The 19,878-nt window shown below is 41.8% G+C and overlaps 1 protein-coding gene across 4 annotated transcripts in view; it reads right to left on the reverse strand.

Moving 5' to 3' along the window:
- ADGRG2 (adhesion G protein-coupled receptor G2) overlaps positions 1-19,878 on the reverse strand; it is a 71,044-nt gene that overhangs the window by 18,590 nt on the left and 32,576 nt on the right. For 2 of the 4 annotated variants that reach the window (XM_029240994.1, XM_029240996.1), the window contains 10 exons: positions 19,014-19,067; positions 15,537-15,592; positions 14,647-14,702; positions 11,898-11,937; positions 11,387-11,424; positions 9,730-9,824; positions 9,112-9,178; positions 4,854-5,245; positions 1,189-1,360; positions 832-988 (listed from right to left, as the gene is read on the reverse strand). In XM_029240994.1, the coding sequence (XP_029096827.1) occupies positions 832-988; positions 1,189-1,360; positions 4,854-5,245; positions 9,112-9,178; positions 9,730-9,824; positions 11,387-11,424; positions 11,898-11,937; positions 14,647-14,702; positions 15,537-15,592; positions 19,014-19,067 (1,127 nt within the window). Of the gene's footprint in view, positions 1-831; positions 989-1,188; positions 1,361-4,853; positions 5,246-9,111; positions 9,179-9,729; positions 9,825-11,386; positions 11,425-11,897; positions 11,938-14,646; positions 14,706-15,536; positions 15,593-19,013; positions 19,068-19,878 lie in introns of all 4 variants that reach the window. The other 2 variants (XM_029240995.1, XM_029240993.1) reach the window with 1 other exon arrangement.

Here is a 19,878-nt window from a genome sequence, read left to right on the forward strand (position 1 = left end):
GCAACTAAGCCCATGCGCCACAACTACTGAGCCTGCGCTCTACAGCCCTCAAGCCACAACTACTGAGCCCACGTGCCACAACTACTGAAGCCCGTGCTCCACAACAAAAGAAGTCACCGCAATGAGAAGCCCGCGCGCTGCAACGAAGAGTAGCCCCCACTTGCCGCAACTAGAGAAAGCCCGCGCGCAGCAACGAAGACCCAATGCAGCCAAAAATAAATAAATAAATTTATATATTAAAAAAAATACTGAAATGGGTCGAAAAGTAGCTGGTACCAAACGTAAAATAGATAGCTAGTGGGGAAGCAGCCACATAGCACAGGGAGATCAGTTTGGTGCTTTGTGACCATCTAGAGGGGTGGGATAGGGAGGGTGGGAGGGAGACGCAAGAGGGAGGGGATATGGGGATATATGTATACACACAGCTGATTCACTTTGTTATACAGCAGAAACTAACACACCACTGTAAAGCAATTATACTCCAATAAAGATGTTAAAAGAAAAAAAAAAGGAAAAGCGAAGTCGCCGGTGTCCCTGCTCTCTCCCAACTGCCTAGAACCCGCTGGACACCTCCCCGACTTGACTGCCCCCCCGCAAACTTCCACAAGCCAGCTGCTAAAGGGTTAACACTGGGCACAACGAGGACCTCTGAGATCCTGCTCCAGCCAAGACCAATGTCCTTTTCTTGATTCTGTGGCGCCCCATTGTTCTAGATGTTAAATATTTTGAATATCACCCCTGAGTATAGCAGTAATTGCCTCAATCATGAAGTACACAAGGACTATAATCATATACAAAAAAAGGTCTTTTCCACAATAAATTAGGATGTACCTGAAGATTTGCAGGGTCTTGGGCAGCAAAAGTAGTTGTGTCAAAATTACTGGCATTCACTCTGATCACAGTCAGAGCCAAAGAAGGGGAGGTCAGACTTATGGTCTTGGTTGAAAAATTCAGCTGTAAGCCAATGTCATCCACTACTTTTAGCAATCTGTAAAGAGAAGTAGCCGTTCAAATTCAGCACTCCCACTTTGTTTTCCCCAGTCTAAGCAGAATATTGAGTAGAAACTTAGCAAGTCATCATGAACCTCGTACGTGAGAGAAAAATACTTGGCTTTAATTAATCATATAGAAGCATCATCATCATTAGAGGGTCCCCTCTCATGACCACATCAGTTTGCTAAGTCATACCTTTGGGCCAAAGGGGCCAGCAAGGTGGGCGGGGAATGAAGGAGTCTGCTGACTTGGTTTATCATTTGTCCTGCGAGGTTAGGCTCCAAGCTGCCTAAGGAAAGAACCTTCTCCATCCGGGACACTTGGTTCTCAAGCTCAGAAACACTGACGCTGCTGGTGTGAACAATTTCTATAACAGAGAGCCAAATCACTTTCTGAACACATAATGGAAAAATCACTAATGAAGGAACACACATAGACTCTGTGACCTAGCAAACCCACTCCTAGGTATTTGCCCCAAGGAGATGAAAACCTGTCTTAAGAAGACATGTTCGTAAATGTTGATAGTAGCCTCTTTCATAATAGTCCCAAACTAGAAACAACCCAAATGTCCATCAACTGGAGAATGAGGAAACAAACTGTGGTCCATCCATACAGTGGACTATTACTCAGTAATAAAAAGGAATGAACTGCTGATAAATGCAACAACATGGACAGGTCTCCAACAGTCCAATGTATTATGTTACATGAAAGAAGCCAGACTCAAAAGGCTACATGCTGTATGATTCTCTTCATGTGACATTCCAGAAAAACTGAAAGCATAGGGAAACAAAACATATCAGTGGTGCCCAGAGGCTTGGGGTAGTGGGTAGGAGTTGACTACAAAGGGACACGAGGGAACTTTGGGGATAGTGGAAACGTTATATATCATGATGGTGGTTACGTGACTGTGGGCATTTATCCAACCTCGTAGAAATATAAAAATTTCATTCATCTATAGAACTGGATGAATTTTATTATAGGTAAATTATACTTCAAGAAACCTAACTAAAAAAAAAATGTAAAAGCACATTAGTGTATTTAGTGTATATCTGTATAAGCATAAATATACATGTATTTAATTTACAGCATGAATACAGAACTTTATGTGGGTAACTAAAAGCTCTTTTTGTGGAAAGGAGAATAGTATGAAATCAACAGCTGGACTACCAGCTGTAAGCCTGATTTTTTAGTAGTGTTTTTAATTGGGATACAATGATATAAACCTGTCTAACAACAAAGAAGTCTCTCTTTTAATTTTATTGAAGTAGAGTTGATTTACAATGTTGTGTTAATTTCTGCTGTACAGTGAAGGGACTCACTTATACATATATATATTCTTTTTCATATTCTTTTCCATTATGGTCACAGGATATTGAATATAGTTCCCTGTACTATATACAGTATGACGTTGTTTATCCATTCTATATATACTAGTTTGCATCTGCTAATCCCAAACTCCCAATCCTTCCCTCCCATACCCCTCTCCCCCTTGGCAACCACAAGTCTGTTCTCTATGTCTTGTGAGTCTGTTTCTGTTTTGTAGATAAGTTCATTTGTGTCATATTTTAGATTCCACATATAAATGATATCATATGGCATTTGTCTTTCTCTTTCTGACTTACTTCGCTTAGTATGATAATCTCTAGGTCCATCCACGTCGCTGCAAATGGCATTACTTCATTCTTTTTTTTTAATTTTTATTTATTTTTTGGCTACATTGGGTCTTTGTTGCTGTGTGTGGGCTTTCTCTAGTTGTGGTGTGTGGGCTCAGTAGTTGTGGCACGCGGGCCCTAGAGGGCGTGGGCTTCAGTAGTTGCGGCGTGTGGGCTCTAGGGCACGCGGGCTTCAGTAGTTGTGGCACACGGGCTCAGTAGTTGCAGCACGCAGGCTCTAGAGCGCTGGCTCAGTAGTTGTGGCACATGGGCTTAGTTGCTTGGCGGCATATGGGATCTTCCCAGTCCAGGGATTGAACCTGTGTCCCCTGCATTGGCAGGAGGATTCTTAACCACTGCACCACCATGGAAGTCCTATTTCATTCTTTTTAATAGCTGAGTAATATTTCATTGTATATATATGTATAAAACACATACATATAAAAAACATATCTTTGGGCTTCCCTGGTGGAGCAGTGGTTGAGAGTCCACCTGCCGATGCAGGGGACACGGGTTCGTGCCCCGGTCTGGGAGGATCCCACATGCCGCGGAGCGGCTGGGCCTGTGGGCCATGGCCGCTGAGCCTGCGCATCCGGGGCCTGTGCTCCGCGGCGGGAGAGGCCACAACTGTGAGAGGCCCGCGTACCGCCAAAAATATATATATATCTTCTTTATCCATTCATCTGTCGATGGACATTTAGGTTGTTAACATGTCTTGGCTACTGTAAACAGTGCTATGAACACAGGGGGTGCATGTATCTTTTCAAATTTTAGTTTTGTCTTTGTATATGCCCAGGAGTGGGACTGCTGGATCATGTGGCAACTCTATTTTTAGTTTTCTGAGGAACCTCCATACTGTTCTCAATAGTGGCTGCACCAATTACATCCCCACCAACAGTGTAGGAGGGTTCCCTTTTCTCCACGCCCTCTCCAGCATTTATTATTTGCAGACTTTTTAATGATGGCCATTCTGACCGGTGTGAGGGGATACCTCACTACAGTTTTGATTTGCATTTCCCTAATAATTAGCGATGATGAGCATCTTTTCATGTGCCTATTGGCCACCTGTATGTCTTCTAACAAAGAAGTCTCTTAATTTCACCACCTAACATCCTATTTCTTATTTTGCATATTCCCTTCTAATCTTTATCCACCTGTTATAACTTACTATTACAAACATGGTGTGCAAACTATTTACTGTCGCGTTATTTTCACTTCACTCAAGACTTGAAAAATGCCCCAAGTTTCTGTCTAGCTGTTCTTATGCACAGCTGCGTAATAGACGTTTTGTTGAGGTGGCGTATCATATTTCATCATTCCTCTCTTGTGGAATTCAAAAATATCTCCAGTCATTTGGCTCCAAATCTCCTGGGGATGCTTGCCCGGGGTAGAGGAGGCAGGACCACAACTCGAGCTCCAATCTCATGTCGCCAAGAAGTTGGCTTTGCCTCCCACCCTCCAAATTCTAGAGGAAGGCCTGCTTCTTACCCACTGGCTTGAAACTCCAGAGAGTAACCAGAATTCTCTCTGCTTCCTTCCCTCTTCCCTTTATCTTTTTAACCCTAAGCCTACTTTGTGTCCGGGGAGCCCCGTGCAGTTTCCATGGCATTCTCATGTCCGCCACGGTTCCAAACCTATGAGGATAGTGAGACTATTTCCATCTTGAGGTAGAGCAGGCTAAGTTAGGGGGGGCTAAATGGCTTATTCTGGATCCCACCGCCTGTGAGGGCCTGGGCAGACCCACCCCTAGGTCTTCTGAATTCTCTTCTCCTCCTCACGGCTACTGTGGCTCAGCCCCAGCTCTGGCACTCTGTGACTGACTGGTTTTCAGGAACATCAATGTTTTCTTTTGTCTTCTGTCTAAATGGAGTTACTGTGTTTAATAGTTCAAAATCTTTCTCTTCAGAATGTTGAAAACACTGACCCAACAACCTTTTGTAGGAGAAAGAAACCTATAAAATAACTCATCTTGACAAAATGAGATCTGTGTTTGCCTCAGAGCTATTTCTCTTGGCCAAACAATCAAACTCAGCCATATCTATGTTCTAAGAATGCCCAAAGGAAAGCTCTCAAAATCAAGTAGGCATCACAAAAGCAAAGGCTTAACGTGGTTTCATTACAGGTATTTTGATTTGGCAGGCTGGCAGCTGGGTTTCACGTGACCAGAATTACAACAAACGTGGGAGCAGCGTTGCTCCCTGTACTTACCTGTCTTGTCAGGAGGTGTGCTGGTCGTGTTGACATTCACAGGGGCAGACGTGGTGGGAGAGGGAGGTAAGGATTTCACAGGTGGCAAGGTGTGGGAAAGATGAATTGGAGGCACAGGGGAAGAGATAGTTCCAGACTGGGGGAGCATATCAATGGCAGGGCTGGAAGCTATGGGAGCTGAAGGCTGGGGAGAAGAAAGGGGAATCACCCCTGTTGGAGAGTGAGGGCTCTGGATTACAGATGGATGAGCTAGAGGCTCAGTAAAAGAGAAGGCACTGGAGGTCTGGGACACAATGGTGGCCTGAGGAGCAACCGGGATGGAATTGCTGGAAGAAGAAAATGGTGTACCATGTGGATGACCAGCAAGACACACAACGGGATCCTGCACGTCACTAAGGGAAAGAGTCAGAGAGATGCACGTGAGACACGAATGAGCTACAGAGGCTAATCTCTTCTTCTGGCAACCATCTGACACCACCACTGTGACATGGCTCCACCAGGGACCTGCCACTGCACATCCTCTGTGGACCTGCTACTGGCCTCCTGCCCCTGCCCACTGCCACCACCTTCTCCCTGGGAGGGGAATTAGCCAGGAGGGATGTTCTTTCATGAATTCCCAGTTCTGCTTCACTTGTTCACTGCTGCTCCCTGACTCTATCAGTCAGTTGAGGAGATCTTGTAACATTTCCAGGTGCTTCTTGCGGAGGGGAGCTATTAAACTCCCTGCGACCCAACTGGTAGTTTCCATATACTAGGAATCTGTCTTTTTTGGTGTTTTTTTTGATTTTACAAAATTTACTCTCAAAACAAATGGAATCACATGCCCAAACTGTTCCCAACATACTTAAAATTTTTCTAAAAACTGAATCAAATGCCAAAATACCATTTTCCTTTAATATTCAAATCCACACTGACAAAACTGGCTCATCATTTTTGGAACAACTGATTTGACTTAGAAGCTAAAGCACACCCATTTCAAAACTATGTCTGTCCATAATAGATCCACTAACTCTTGTGTCAACTCAGTATTAACAATGGCTTCAAAGTGGTATGGCGTAAACTGAAAAGCAGTTCTAAATTTACCAGTAACAACAAAATGTTCTTCAAATTTTTCTTACAGTTTTTGCAACCAAAGTACGTAATTCTGTCAATTACAATTACAGTCTTCTGCATATTGATTGATAGAAGAAAAAAATATGTAGAAATCACTATTATTAATTTGTAGAATGGAATTTTTAATTCCAGCAAATTCTTGTACTGGTCTTGGTGGGTCACAAATAAGCTTTTCCTTTCCAAGAAACTTCAAATTTAGGTCGTTCACATGCACACTGGTGATACTGCCATTTTTTTTTCTTCAACGTATTGAATTTTGTTTCAAGAAAATCTTGAATTGGAGTTAACAATACATAAATTTTTGTGAAACTGATGAGCATAGGAATCTGCCTGGATCAATTTTATACTGCTATAGCCTGCCATGGTCCTAACTAGCACGTAGTATGTGAACAAGAAATGCTTGCTGAATGAAAACATGGATCAAGCTGGGGCCAAAGTGGTGGTCCCCAGCTTGTACATCAGCTACACCCTCAATGTTTCTGTAGCCCAGTGGTTCTCAACCTTGGCTGTGCCTGAGAATTACGTAGAGGACTTTTTAAAAAAACAGAGAGATTTCTGTGGCCTTCTCCTAAGTATCTGATTCAGTTGGTCCTGGAGTGGGGGTGAGGTTCGCAGGCCCATATATTTTCATGACATGGAAGACTGAGAAGAACTCATCTACCTTCTGGCACAAAATCCACCAGTCTTCAGGGGAAAAGGCAACAAATTATCACCCAGGGAAGACTCTGGTGGATCCAGTCTTAGATGGTGACTTAGAACAGCAGTGAGAATGTATTCTTGGAGCTTCTCTTGGGTTAGAGGAGGGAGGAATATCAGGTTGAGAGACCTAAGGAAAGTCATACCCATAAAAAGAAATGCTGGCTCAACCCAGTCTGGGCCAGGCACCCAGCTAGAAGCCTCTCCCCACGGCCTGATGTTCGGGAAGCAGTATGGACAAAGGGGTGCCAGATAGAAAGACGATGAGTCGCAAAGCCTTGGCTGGGGCTCCAGCTCTCACTACTCCTCTGGGCAATCCACCCAACTTCTCTGAGCCTCCATTCCCTAAATTGTATAATGCGGCAACCCATCTGGCCAAGCTGTGGCAAAGGTGCTTTGAGAAGTGTAAATTAAATTTCCTTCATATTATCTGGGGGCTGCAGCAGCCGGACCCCTTAGCATGGGGCTCCCATTCGCTGGGCTCAACCATGAAGAGGTTGCCCTGTATTGCTCTCATCACTTCTGCTAATCAGAGCCCTTAACCCACCGGGTGAGGTACGTGGTGAGCAGCAGAGCAGTGGCGGGCAACGCCACCTATACGTTAGAAACCTTGGAGCACTTCAGCACCAGTGCCGGGGCTCCCAACCCAAACCAAATGAGCGAGAATCTCTGGGGTGGGTGCAGGCATCCATATTCATTTTAATGTGCTTCTTTGCTGAGGCATAGCCTAATACAGTAAACTGTACTAATCTTACATTTAGAGCTTGAAGAATTATAAAAATTGTAATTGTAGTATGTATACACCTCTATCACCACCACCCGGATCAAAATATAGAGTATTTCCAGCACCCAGAAGGGGACCTTGACACATCAGTTCTAAAACAGCCCCATGTGTTTCTAATTGGTTCTTAAGAACAAATGCATTGGAAAGACACTGGGCCATCATCTAATTCTAGCCTAATTTTTAAAAAATCCAGAAACCTAGGCTGCACCCCAGACCAATGACATCCCTAGCTCTGCGGGTGGGAGGCAGGCATCAGCGCATGTATGTATGTATGCATGCATGTATGCATGCATGTATGTATGCATGTATGTGTGTATGCATGTATGTACATGCTGTGCCGCGTGGCTTGTGGGATCTTAGTTCCCTGACCAGGGATTGAACCCAGGCCCCAGCAATGAAAGTGCCAAGTCCTAACCACTGGACCACCAGGGAATTCCCAGCATTGGTATTTTTAAAACTCCCCAGATGATTCCAACATACAGCCAGGGCTGAGAACCACTGTTCTACAGTCTAGAACTCCACTACTCAAAGTGGGGTCCATGAACCAGCTTCACCTGGTTCCCCCAATGTTAATAACTAACATTTGGAGCTTAACCCAAATAGCTACCAAAATTTAGCATACGACAAAGGTGGCATCTCAGGTAACTGAGGAAAAGGTGGACTTTTTTTTTTTGCTGTACGCGGGCCTCTCACTGTCGCGGCCTCTCCCGCTGCAGAGCACAGGCTCCGGACGCGCAGGCTCAGCCGCTCTGCGGCATGTGGGATCCTCCCGGACCAGGGCACGAACCCGTGTCCCCTGCATCGGCAGGCAGACTCCCAACCACTGCGCCACCAGGGAAGCCCCAAAAGGTGGACTTTTTAATAAATGGTGCTGGGACCACTAGATAGACATTGGAAGAAGATTAAATTAGACCCATACCTCCCACTACATAAGAATAAATTCCAAGTGGATCTAATGTAAAAACAAACAAACAAAAAAAGAAACCATACAAGTACTATAAAAACACAAGGGTAAATTCCTCTATAGCCAGGCGTAGGGAAAGGCTTTCTAATAATGCCTCCAAATCCACAAGCAATAAAATAAAAGATTGGTAAATTTAACTACATAAAAAAATTTTTTAATTTGCAAGACAAAAACATCACAAAGTCAAAAGATAACTGACAAATTGGAGAGAAAATATTTGCAACATATACCACAGACAAAGGGCTAATATCCACAATATAGAAATATATAAATTACTCTTAAAAACTGATTAAATATCTAGCGGGAAAAAGATATGAACACACAATTCACAAAAATACAAAAAATGGCCCCACATATATGAAAAGAAAATGTTCAAACAGTTTTAATACGAGAAGTACAAATAACACTAAGACACCATTCCTCATCTACCACACTGGAAAAATTTTTCAGTATGAGGACACATTCAGTTGGTGAGGCTGTGGGAAGTCAGAATATTGTCAATGCTCCCCAGGTGATTCTAATGTGCAACCAAGATTGCAAACCATTGGTTTAAAGTGAAGGAAACTTCGTACAAAAGAAAAGTGTGCTTTTTCCCTAAACTTGAAAGCCCTTCTTCACCGTCAAAATTTCAAATTCCTTAGCCAGCATGGTGATTAAGTATTATTATTATTAGGAAAAGGGTCAGCATATTTGCTACATACCACTGCAGTTTTTCTAACTCTTCCGGGGAGGAAGGGCAGGGGATCCTGACAGAACAGCAGCACTGTTCTGCAGGAAACAAAAAGAAAAGAAAGAAGAAAATGCATTGGTCAAGAATAAGGCAAGGTAGAAGCTCAGCTCCGTCAAGTATAACAGTTCTTACACTGATGGGATTTTGAAGAGCATTAGTCTAAAACAGGTGATAAAATAAATTGGATTCCATTATACTGACAATTATATATAAATAGTAGGTGCTCAAAAATATCTATTGAGTGAATAATTTGGGGTTATATGCACACAGTATCAATCGCTCTTCAGCAACTCCTAAGAGAAATTCAGGAGTAAATATATCCCAGCAGCAATCGATCGAGCACTCCAAATAGAATTCTCCCTCTCAGTAGGGTTTGTTTTATCATGATTTCCAATACAGCATACTGAAACTTTACTGAGAAAGCAGGAAAAATCACCTTTTAGAGCTCCTTAAAAACTGCCCAAGGACAAAAGAGTCAAAACAGAAAGCTGTGACATATGTAAATTTATTCATTGTATTTTCAATTTTGAAAAGAACACATCAAAGTCATGTGAAAATGAACACAGCAATAAAGATAGAGACAACTTACCCATCGGTCGAATCTTTACTGTTTGCAAAGCAACCATCACAGCACATATGTTCATTGTCTTATGCAGTTTTATTGTGAATGTACAATTTAATGTGCTATAAAGAGAAATACATATAACCAGAGTGTTACGAAACTGGAAACCTACCTACATATTTGTAATTGCTTTTTCAAGTGAACTTTACCCCAAAGACTTTCTAGGATGAAGAATTTATAGAGGTTTACATTCACAGGGACTGCAAACCAGAGACCCTCTGACCACACACAGCTGCTGAGTCGTTTTGCCTGCCCGCATCATGAACATACAGGGGTGAAACCTGGTTGCAAAGACAAGCGTCCTGACATCTACAGCCTTACCACCCACCCACACCACCCGGTGTCTGGAGGCATTTGCGTTTCCATCAGGAGAGCCCTTTCAGATACCAGCCTAGATGAATAGCAAGGTCTCTTAAATCCAAAATCTTTCTGGCAGTTCAATTCAGGTCATCAGATAACCAGGAATTTAAGACATTCTGTTTCTTTTTTACTTTCGTCTTGGTTTAATGTTGCAAATAATGAAAAGTGAAATAACTAAATACATACAGTGAATAGGAATCTGATCTACAATTTCACGGAAGACTTGCCTTTATTTGTACCAATGAACCGTCTGATGAGTAGAAACTGTTATTTTCTAGGACTTTTACTCTCACAGAATGCTCAAGATTCGGGTAGTGAGATTATCAACCTAAAAGCCATTGGCTTATGCAGCCAGGACAGCCAATGGACATAATTTCAAATGATAATCTGTGTAACCTCAAATAGCTGTCAGACAATCTCTGATTCATCCTTGCACACACTTTTCTTTTTTTTTTTTAATAAATTTCTTTTTTTCTTTCTTTCTTTTTGGCTGCACTGGGTCTTTGTTGCTGCACGCGGGCTTTCTCTAGCTGCGGAGAGCGGGGGCTACTCTTCGTTGCGGTGTGCGGGTTCTCACTGTGATGGCTTCTCTTTTTGCAGAGCATGGGCTCTAGGCGTGTGGCCTTCAGTAGTTGTGGCTCACAGGCTCCAGAGCACAGGCTCAGTAGTTGTGGCTCACGGGCTCTAGAGCGCAGGCTCAGTAGTTGTGGCTCACGGGCTTAGTTGCTCCGCGGCATGTGGGATCTTCCCAGACCAGGGCTCGAACCCGTGTCCCCTGCACTGGAAGGTGGATCCTTAACCACTGCACCACCAGGGAAGTCCCGACCCTTGCACACACTTTTTATTTTCTTCTTTTCTCTTTCTTTCCTATCTTTTCCTTCCCCCTCTCTCCTTTTCTCTCCTAGCTCCATATTATGTTCCTTCTTCTCTGTGTGGCCTTCACCCTGACTGGACCACTGGGAGCCATTTGTTGTTCCTATTGGTGGCCTTATGGGGCTAAGGGAACTGATGACCCTTAGCTTCATAGAACCAGAGGCTAATGGCCCAACACCACCCACCCCTCTGTGCTTCATAAAGAAATGAGAATATGGATATGACAGTGATATGTGTTTGGAAGAATAAAAAATTATATATCCAAAATGTCACTAATGTGTATTTATTTTAGAGGAATGCTTTTGAATTTGCACCCTAAGACTCCTTGTACTTTATTTCTCATGAGTAGCGAAATAAGGTTATTTATATAAAAGTATTAAAAATGACTGACCTTTGGGCCTCTGCTGTAGCACACACTATAAAATAAGTCTGAAACAAAAGAAAAAAAAATCCATGTTAGTTTGACAGTTGAAAATGTCAGGCAAGATGACCCAGGACTAATCACAGCATCACAGAATCTTAAAACCACAAGAACCCCTAGGAATCATCCAATTCACATTCCTACCAGATTAATGACATATGATCAAAGCTATTCAGGCCAATACAGGCTCTACTTGGATACCTCTAGTGTCAGGAAACTCACTACCACACAAGGGAGCTCATTCTCCTGGAGCCCTGGTTTTAAGAAACTTGGTTTTACTTACAGGAAAATCTACCCCCTTGTAATGTCCATCCATTGAGCCTAGTTCTGATTTTTGGAGTAATGGAACTAGCCCATTCATTCTTATACATGACAGATTTGGGGTAATTTGAATACATATCTCCTCAGGAGTACAGAACTCCATGCTCTCCCCCAAATAATAACAATAATTATAAACAAATACAGGATGTACTATGATTACCTCACTTAAAGTTTGCAGGGTTTTGTTGAGTTCTGATCGTCTGTTAATAAAATGAGAAATTGATATGAAGGAGATCATTGGTGATGTTAAGTTCAAAACAAGTTAGATTTTTAGCAATTAAATTAAGCATATGGTATTTATTGCTTGCAGTGCTCACTCTGAAGAAATACTGGGTATAACAAGAGATTCCTAGGTGGGAAAAATTCATTATTTATATGACAAGGGAAACTAACCAGACAGAAGCTGTATCGGTTCTAGCCAACAGCAAGATATAAATTATGGTTGAACAATCTTATTTCATTAGGCTACTGCAACCCCCAGGCAGCTGCTTCTGGCAAAGGGCCAGAGGAAGAGCTGGCCGGAAGCAAAATTTCTGAGAGGGGCCAGCCACTCACCCTGGGGTCTGTCTCTGATTTCTTACTCATTCTCTCTCCAACTGACCCCACCTGCCCTCTAGCACTCCCCAGCCCTGCCTTCCCCTCCTCACAACTCCTCTTCAGGAATTTCCCTCATTCCTCTCCTCCAATCCCACTCCAACAAGTTTTATTTCTTCAATGTGGCAGAGCTTCACATGAACTTAGGATGAAAGAAATCTAGTTAAAGAACTCACGTGAAGGCAGCGATTCTCAACTGGGGTGACTCTGCCCCCCCTCCCCAGGGACATCTGGCAATATCTGGAGACATTTTTGATTGTCACAATTGGGGGCAGGGTGCTCCCTGCATCTAGTGGGTAGAGGCCAGGGATCTGTTACACATCCTACAATGCTCAGCACAGCCCCACATAACAAAGAATGATCAGGCCCCAAATGGCAACAGTGCTGAGGCTGAGAAATCCTGCTCTAAGGACTGGGCAATAGTTCTGGGCTCCAGGGAAGGTCTGGAGAGAAGAGAAGTATCGTGGCAACAGTAGTCAGCTAGCTTTTCAAGCTGGCAGGAGCTGCTCCTGCAGAACTGTGCTCAGAGGCCACCTTCTTTCTGGGGTTTCCCTGGCCACTCCAGTCATGTCCAACTACTCTGCCTACGCTATATTCAGACACTCAGAACATCCTTTGGTAGTCTGTACGTGTCACCTTCATTGCAGGGATTATACTGTATTGTTATCATTTGTTTGCTTCCTGCTTCTTTCCCATCAGACTCTAGATTCCTGCTTCTCAAAATTGGCCTCGCGCTGGAACCACCTAGGGAGTTTTCAAAAACACCAATGCCGGCAACTCAGGCCCCAAATACCGATTTAATTGTTATGGAGTGTGCCTGGATAGCAGGCGTTTTAAAAGCTCCCCAGGTTATTTTAATATACAGTCAGGGTTGAGAACCACTGCTCTAGACCCAGTTTTCCATCTCAGAGAGTTGGGTTTATCCCCATTTGTATCCCAATGCCTAGCACACAGTAGGTGTTCAACAAATGCTTGGTGGCTTTAAATGAACTCATCTATATTTCAAGTCTAGCAATTAAAATGAATTACTTAAAAGTATGCTAGGTTGTGTTCTATTTACGAACTTGTGAGTTTAAAAACATGTTTCCTATCACATGTGTTTTCTTTTTATTGATACCTTGGAAAAGTTTTTCTCTTCAGTGTCATCACAGATACTCCTCAGAGCTTCTGGATTTGGTTCAAAAGTTTACGAAAATCTCTTTTGAAAGATAATAGCAAGGTTGAGAGTGGATGAATTTCACCTGTGACAGTCAAGGTGCGACTGCTGGCCGACATTTTGACCTATTGTCTAACTAGGAGCATTTATTTGTAATGCATTTCTTACTATCTGTGCTTACCCTTGTAAATTGAGGTCTACTTAACAAAGACCTCTCTCTGACTTTTGAATGACCAATACCTCATGAAAGCATGAGTAAATGGTATACATGGAGTCCTACCTTGAACTCTTATTTCAACCTGGCTGGCTACCAAATCATATTAAAACCCAAATACCATTTCAAATGGAGTTCTTGAAACCGTGGGTAATTATTAGTCAAATCCATTTCGCCTATAACCTGCCTTCACTAATCAAAGTCCTTTTAAGACCTGCATGTCCTCCAAGCAGCATGTAGCCTAAACAATAAGATGTTTTCCCGAGTTGTTTTCCAGGAACTTGGAGTCAGCTGTATCTAGTTCTAGCTGAACTGGTTAAGACGGGATAGGACCCCTGACCCTCCAACTGGGCATGCGCGAGTGTCCGATGTCCTTGGCATCAGAGGGCTGAAAACTCCACCCTCAGATGGTGCTAAGCGCCTCCATTTTTGAACATGCAGAGGTCTGTAGCTTAGTAACACCTGCACAGAACAAAGATTACCCACCTTTTTCCAATAACCTTTCCCCATGCTCCCCACGCTCCCCAGCCTCAGACTGCCCTGCCACTTTATTCTTTACCTCATAAATACCCCAAGTCCCTGGCCTTTGGGGAGGCAGATCTGAGACTTGTTCTCCTCATGTGGCTGCCTTGGGAATAAACCCTTCTCTTTGCTGCAAACCTTGGCTTCTCAGTGTTTTGGCTTGCTGTGCGTTGGGCAAAACGAATCTGGTTTGGTGACACTCTTACATAATTCGATAGCATCAAAGAGAACAGCCTCACAGGGATATTAGTTGAAGACAGGCGACTATGGTTAGTTTGCAAAGACCTCAAGAACCAATTCCTTATGACCTCTGGGGTCTGTCTCTTTCCTATTCTCAGTTTCCAAAAGTATAGATAGCGCAGCAAGTGTCTTTCCATAGTTGATGTGTTAAGTTTTAAATCAAACAGCAGATTGATTACTCACTTCAATTCCCTTAGAGACAGGATTCCAGTTGAGGTGCCATTAGCCATAACTTGATTCTGCTAGAAGCACAAAATCATTAAGAATACAACAAATATTGTTTTGTTTTATAACACTTTCTAAGAAGAAGCTGTTCTTCAGTTTTGTTGGGCGCCCAAAGAACTACACCCCAAAGACTGTGATTCCTAACGGCATGGAATATTGTCTAGCAAACGATCAAATATATATTGGCTGAGTCAGTTTTTGTTTTTATGTTTTCTTTAAAAAAAGATTCTGAATCAGCAAGTCTGATGTGCTAATTTCTATCTTTTGTTGTTCCAAGGGTTCCCCCAAAAGAACACTATTAAAGTTCTCTATGTGAATGTAAACAGGGACACTTGGTAGCAACCATCACTGCATTTCTAGCACCTAGCTCATTGCCTGGCACATAGTAGGTGCTCAGGAAATATTTACTGAATTAACAAACCATATTTAGCTGGGATCTTCTGAACCAATCTAGGTTATGGGAAGGCTGATACTACTGTGTCTGAATCCCCCATGGGGTGAACAGGATCAGATTGAGAAGACAATCTTTAGGTTCAATATATTACATTTCTTACTGCTAGGAGTTTCTAATATAATTTTAAATTTTGACTGGCAATAGAACTGTATCATATAAACACTCTATTCAGCATCAAGCCTAGTGAAAACTAAAATATAATTTTTAACAAAATACCATGATTATCATGAAGTCAAGCCCTCTCAACAAAGCTAATGTTTCAACAACACGTACTTTATTTAAATTTGGTGATAAAAGTAAATATGCTAAATATCAGAAATAGTTTGAACCTTAAATCCTTAAATACATGAAAATTCACTTTTTAAATTGCAATTAAAAAATCTTTAAAACCTACCTGGGTAACATTGCTTTCTTCATCATATTGAAACATGATCTCACCTCTAAAAAAGGCTAAAAATAAATTTTCAAAAAGCAATTTGAAACTTGCATCCTTAGAGTTTGAGGATTAATACAATACAGAAAAATATTATCAGATTACTTTATAAACAATTTCATCAAGTTCTTTGTTATTCACATTTACTTTCTTTTCTATCACAAAGTTACCCAACGATTATCAATCAGTATAATTTTCAGAAAATATCAACTATACATTTTATGTGGGAATGCAGAAAAACAAAAAACTTGTCCCCTTGTCAAGAAATTTTATCCCTATCTATGTGCTTCGCATCAGGACTTTGTTTCCCTTAATGATGTTAACTGGGGAACTGTGGCTCTAACACTGCAAATCTTTTTAAGCTGTTATAGTTGCAGTTATGGGAGACATGGGAGGGAGGGAAAAAGGATTTCTCAGCAGTTACACAGCCTTATGAAAGTCTATTTATTCCTTGCCATTTTGGGTTTTTCTTTTTTGTTTTAAAATACAGCTACCAGATGAAAATAAAAATATATATATAATAGTAAAATAAAATAAAATACAGCTACCAAATGCACTATCTTTCCTAGGAGCAAAGTTGAGATTTTGCTTTGAAACCTGAACAGAATGCAGAGCAAATCCTTTCTTCAGCTGAAGAACTCACTGTGGCTTTCGTCCCAGAAATGCCAGAAAACCCTGTTCTGAAAATGCTCTCCTTGGGAAACACAACTCAATTTCAGTCAATGCCATTTCCTGCAGGGTATACTCGGAAGGGCTTTGGCTCTATCTGGAGACAAAACAGAGACTCCTTAACAGAAGTACACTGTGTGCACTTCATAATCTACAGAGACAAAAAACTGGCCTCCTGATCAGAAGGGCAAGGATATCATATAAACTAGAGCAGGATGCAGCCAACTCTTTTGGTAAGAGATCAGAAAGTAAACATTTGAGGTTTTGTGGGCTATAGGTTCTCTGTCGAAACTACTCAACTTTGCGGTTGTAGTGTAAGAGCAGCCATAGACAGTATATAAATGAATGGCATGGCTGTGTTCCCATGAAACTTTATTTACGAAAACATGTGGCAGGCTATTATTTGGACTATGCGCAGTAGTTTGCCAACTCCCGAGCTAGACGGTGGAAGGCCACCCCGTCTCATCTTTTATTGCACTACAAAGTACAACTGATTCCCACAGCCAAGGACCCAGTGGTCCACTTCCCCTTAAAATGGCTGACAACGCCACTAGGCCAGTGATTAACATGATTTATCTATTCCAGCAACCTTTCTACTGAGAACTTCAAACTCTGCATATTGATACTGAAATTTCAATTAATGCACTACATAATTATTAAAAGTAAAGATAATTGATGGGGCTTCCCTGGTGGCGCAGTGGTTAAGAATCCACCTGCCGATGCAGGGGACACGGGTTCGAGCCCTGGTCTGGGAAGATCCCACATGCCGCGGAGCAACTAAGCCTGTGCGCCACAACTACTGAGCCTGCGCTCTAGAGCCCACGAGCCACAACTACTGAGCCCGTGTGCCACAACTACTGAGCCCACGTGCCTAGAGCCCGTGCTCCTCAACAAGAGAAGCCACCGCAATGAGAAGCCCGCGCACCGCAACGAAGAGCAGCCCCCGCTCGCCGCAACTAGAGAAAGCCCGCGCACAGCAACGAAGAACCAACGCGGCCAAAAATAAATTTAAAAAGAAAAGATAATTGATACATGCATAGAATTACTCGTACATTTTTGCAAAAATCTTAGCTTTTAAAAACTTATTTAGTGCCTGTGTGTGTGTGCTGACACCCACAATTTTTCTCCCTCACCTCTCCATTCTCCAAGTTCATCCCTCAGTCTTATTCAGCACATGCTGAGTTTCAAGAATATGCTGGGCGCACAGGGGTAGCAGAGCAACCAGGAAGCAACCACCTTCTGACTCTCAGCCTAACTCTACCTGGTCAGCTCTCAGTTTTTTCACCAGCCTCCATTTCCCTTAATGAATCCAGATTGGAATCTGCAAGAAGTGAAGGATTCTAGTTTCTGGGAGGATATCGTGGAATTTCTGGTGACAAAACAGTAGGTCCCCTGAAGAGGCTGTTTTCACCAGACACTAAAACAAATGGTCAATTCAGTAGCTTAACTGGGGAAAACATTACTCTAACCAGCTTCCTGGCATCTGTTACTCAAAATGACCAGGTTTTTTTTTGACTTAATGTTCAATTTTCAGTTATCAAACATCATGTAGACATAACACTAAGCTAGACATTAGTCACCAGTCCAAAACATAGATGAAGCATGAAAATAACGAAATTATGGAGAATTCAGTAAAGAGAAGAGTAAGAGAGGAGGGAGAGGAGAAGGAGGAGAGAAGAGAGTTCCACAATATATAAAAGTGAAATGTATCCAACAAGTTTCTGCTCCCTTTAATCAAAGCCAGCTAACACTTTCCTGCTATATTCGACCTGGAGCATACTATCAGCAGAAAGCTGATGTAAGTAAACCTCACAATCACATAAATAGAAAGTGTCTGTGGAACATTCTTTCAATGGAAGTTTTCTAAACTATCCAACCTTAACTTACTTCACTTGAAATTGTTTCCTATGTTTTTCAAAGAAAGTGTTAAACTGTTAAAAGGAACAGAATAAAAGGAAAACATTCCTATAATGATTGGCTTTTTTGTATCACTGGAGCTACACTAAGACTTCAATATTATAAAATACTTTGTTACTTTCCTCTTCTTTCTTCCCATGGTCCAGTTCTGACCTGCCATACCATGTTTTTCTGTTTTTCACATCTCTTTCATTGGTTTTAATAAGGAAGGGACCCCAGAGAGCCAAACCAACGTCAGAAAAGTGGTTGTTTCATTCCTTCTGGCCCATGGCAGAAGGGAAAATATTCCCATTTCAAAAATAGCATGTTCTCAAGCGACTGCCATCTTAATTTTTAAAAATAGTGGACAGTCTAGTTAGAGATGGCAAAATACACTATGGGCACTACTGCAATTAGCGTCCAATTAAACTAGGTGTACATAAGATTTGCAGCATTCTAGTAGCGTGGTTTGTTTTATTTTTAGCAAAAGACAACATCCTGTTTCTAAGTTATAATACTTAAGGTCCTATGGAAAACCTTGAGGATATTATATATAAGAACTGGCTTTCAATAATTAAGTTCATTATTATGTTCATAAATCAACTCTAAGGCCATTAGCTATGGATTTAAAGCTATGGTGAAAAATATTTGGTGCAGAGCTTCATGTTCTCATATTAAGGAAGTTAACCCATTATCTCACCTTCAGCCTGATCTAAAATTTGCTTTTGTTTTCATTCGAGACTCTTAGTAGCCAGGTGTGATGAAAGGAGATAAATCAGAGGGGCACACATCACATACTCAACGGCAGGAAAACAAACCATTTCTCTGTGGAGCTAATTTACCTGGTAATGTGTAGTGTACACAAGAACTAACCTGAGTCATCGCAAATAGATGACAAATTGCAGATATTTCTCTGGGGTTTGACACCTGCAAAGAAAACACAACACAGCGGGTTAAGCATGTAAACACCTGCACTTACATACTACATTAAGAGAATTCACAAATTCAAGCATTAAGCATGTACCCAAAATATTACATGTTGGATATAATTGGCTGGATGAATTCCACAAAGACTAAAGGAATGAGAATTTTCATTTCTTAGTAGTTCAACTATGGAACTGGACTCTACTATTCTTTAGTATGTCAGTGTCTGATCCCCTACTCCCTAAAATTTCTTTGTCCCATTCCCAATTAATCCCTCTTCTGTCCAATATAAAAGGAACAGCATGAATACAATCGAGTATAGAGACTTTAAATGAAATAGCCCTTCCTTACTCATAGGTCCTCCTTCCTTTCCTAGGCAGGAGAGTCCATGAACACTGTAATGCTGGTCTTAGCTCCTTATGCAAATGTATGTATGAAATAACATCAATGTTATGATGTCATTTCACATGGGCAAAAACTACAAAATTCAAAAAATGTTTGCTGAGCACCTACCTTATTCTATAGGCTTTGGGACGTTCCAGATACAGACCCTGCCCTCAACAAGCTTACAATCTAGTGAGTAATATTGGCCAGTAAATAAAAAGTTATAGTGAGGGCAAAATGGAGTGATGGCCAGTACAACAGATGACATAGGCATACAAAGCAGGCAGAGACGAATGGGAGGTGAAATAAGCCATGTTAGAAAAAATACTTCATACGTATTAACCTGAGAAATACTTTCTCCTTTGGTGAAAGGAGAGGTACATCTCTTCTTTGATTTGATTTACTCTGCTGAGAATCTTCCCTTCATTAA

Source organism: Monodon monoceros, unplaced genomic scaffold, assembly GCF_005190385.1.
Source record: "Monodon monoceros isolate NGI ecotype Baffin Bay Population unplaced genomic scaffold, NGI_Narwhal_1 Super_Scaffold_22, whole genome shotgun sequence".
In the NCBI taxonomy this organism is placed as follows: Eukaryota; Metazoa; Chordata; class Mammalia; order Artiodactyla; family Monodontidae; genus Monodon; species Monodon monoceros.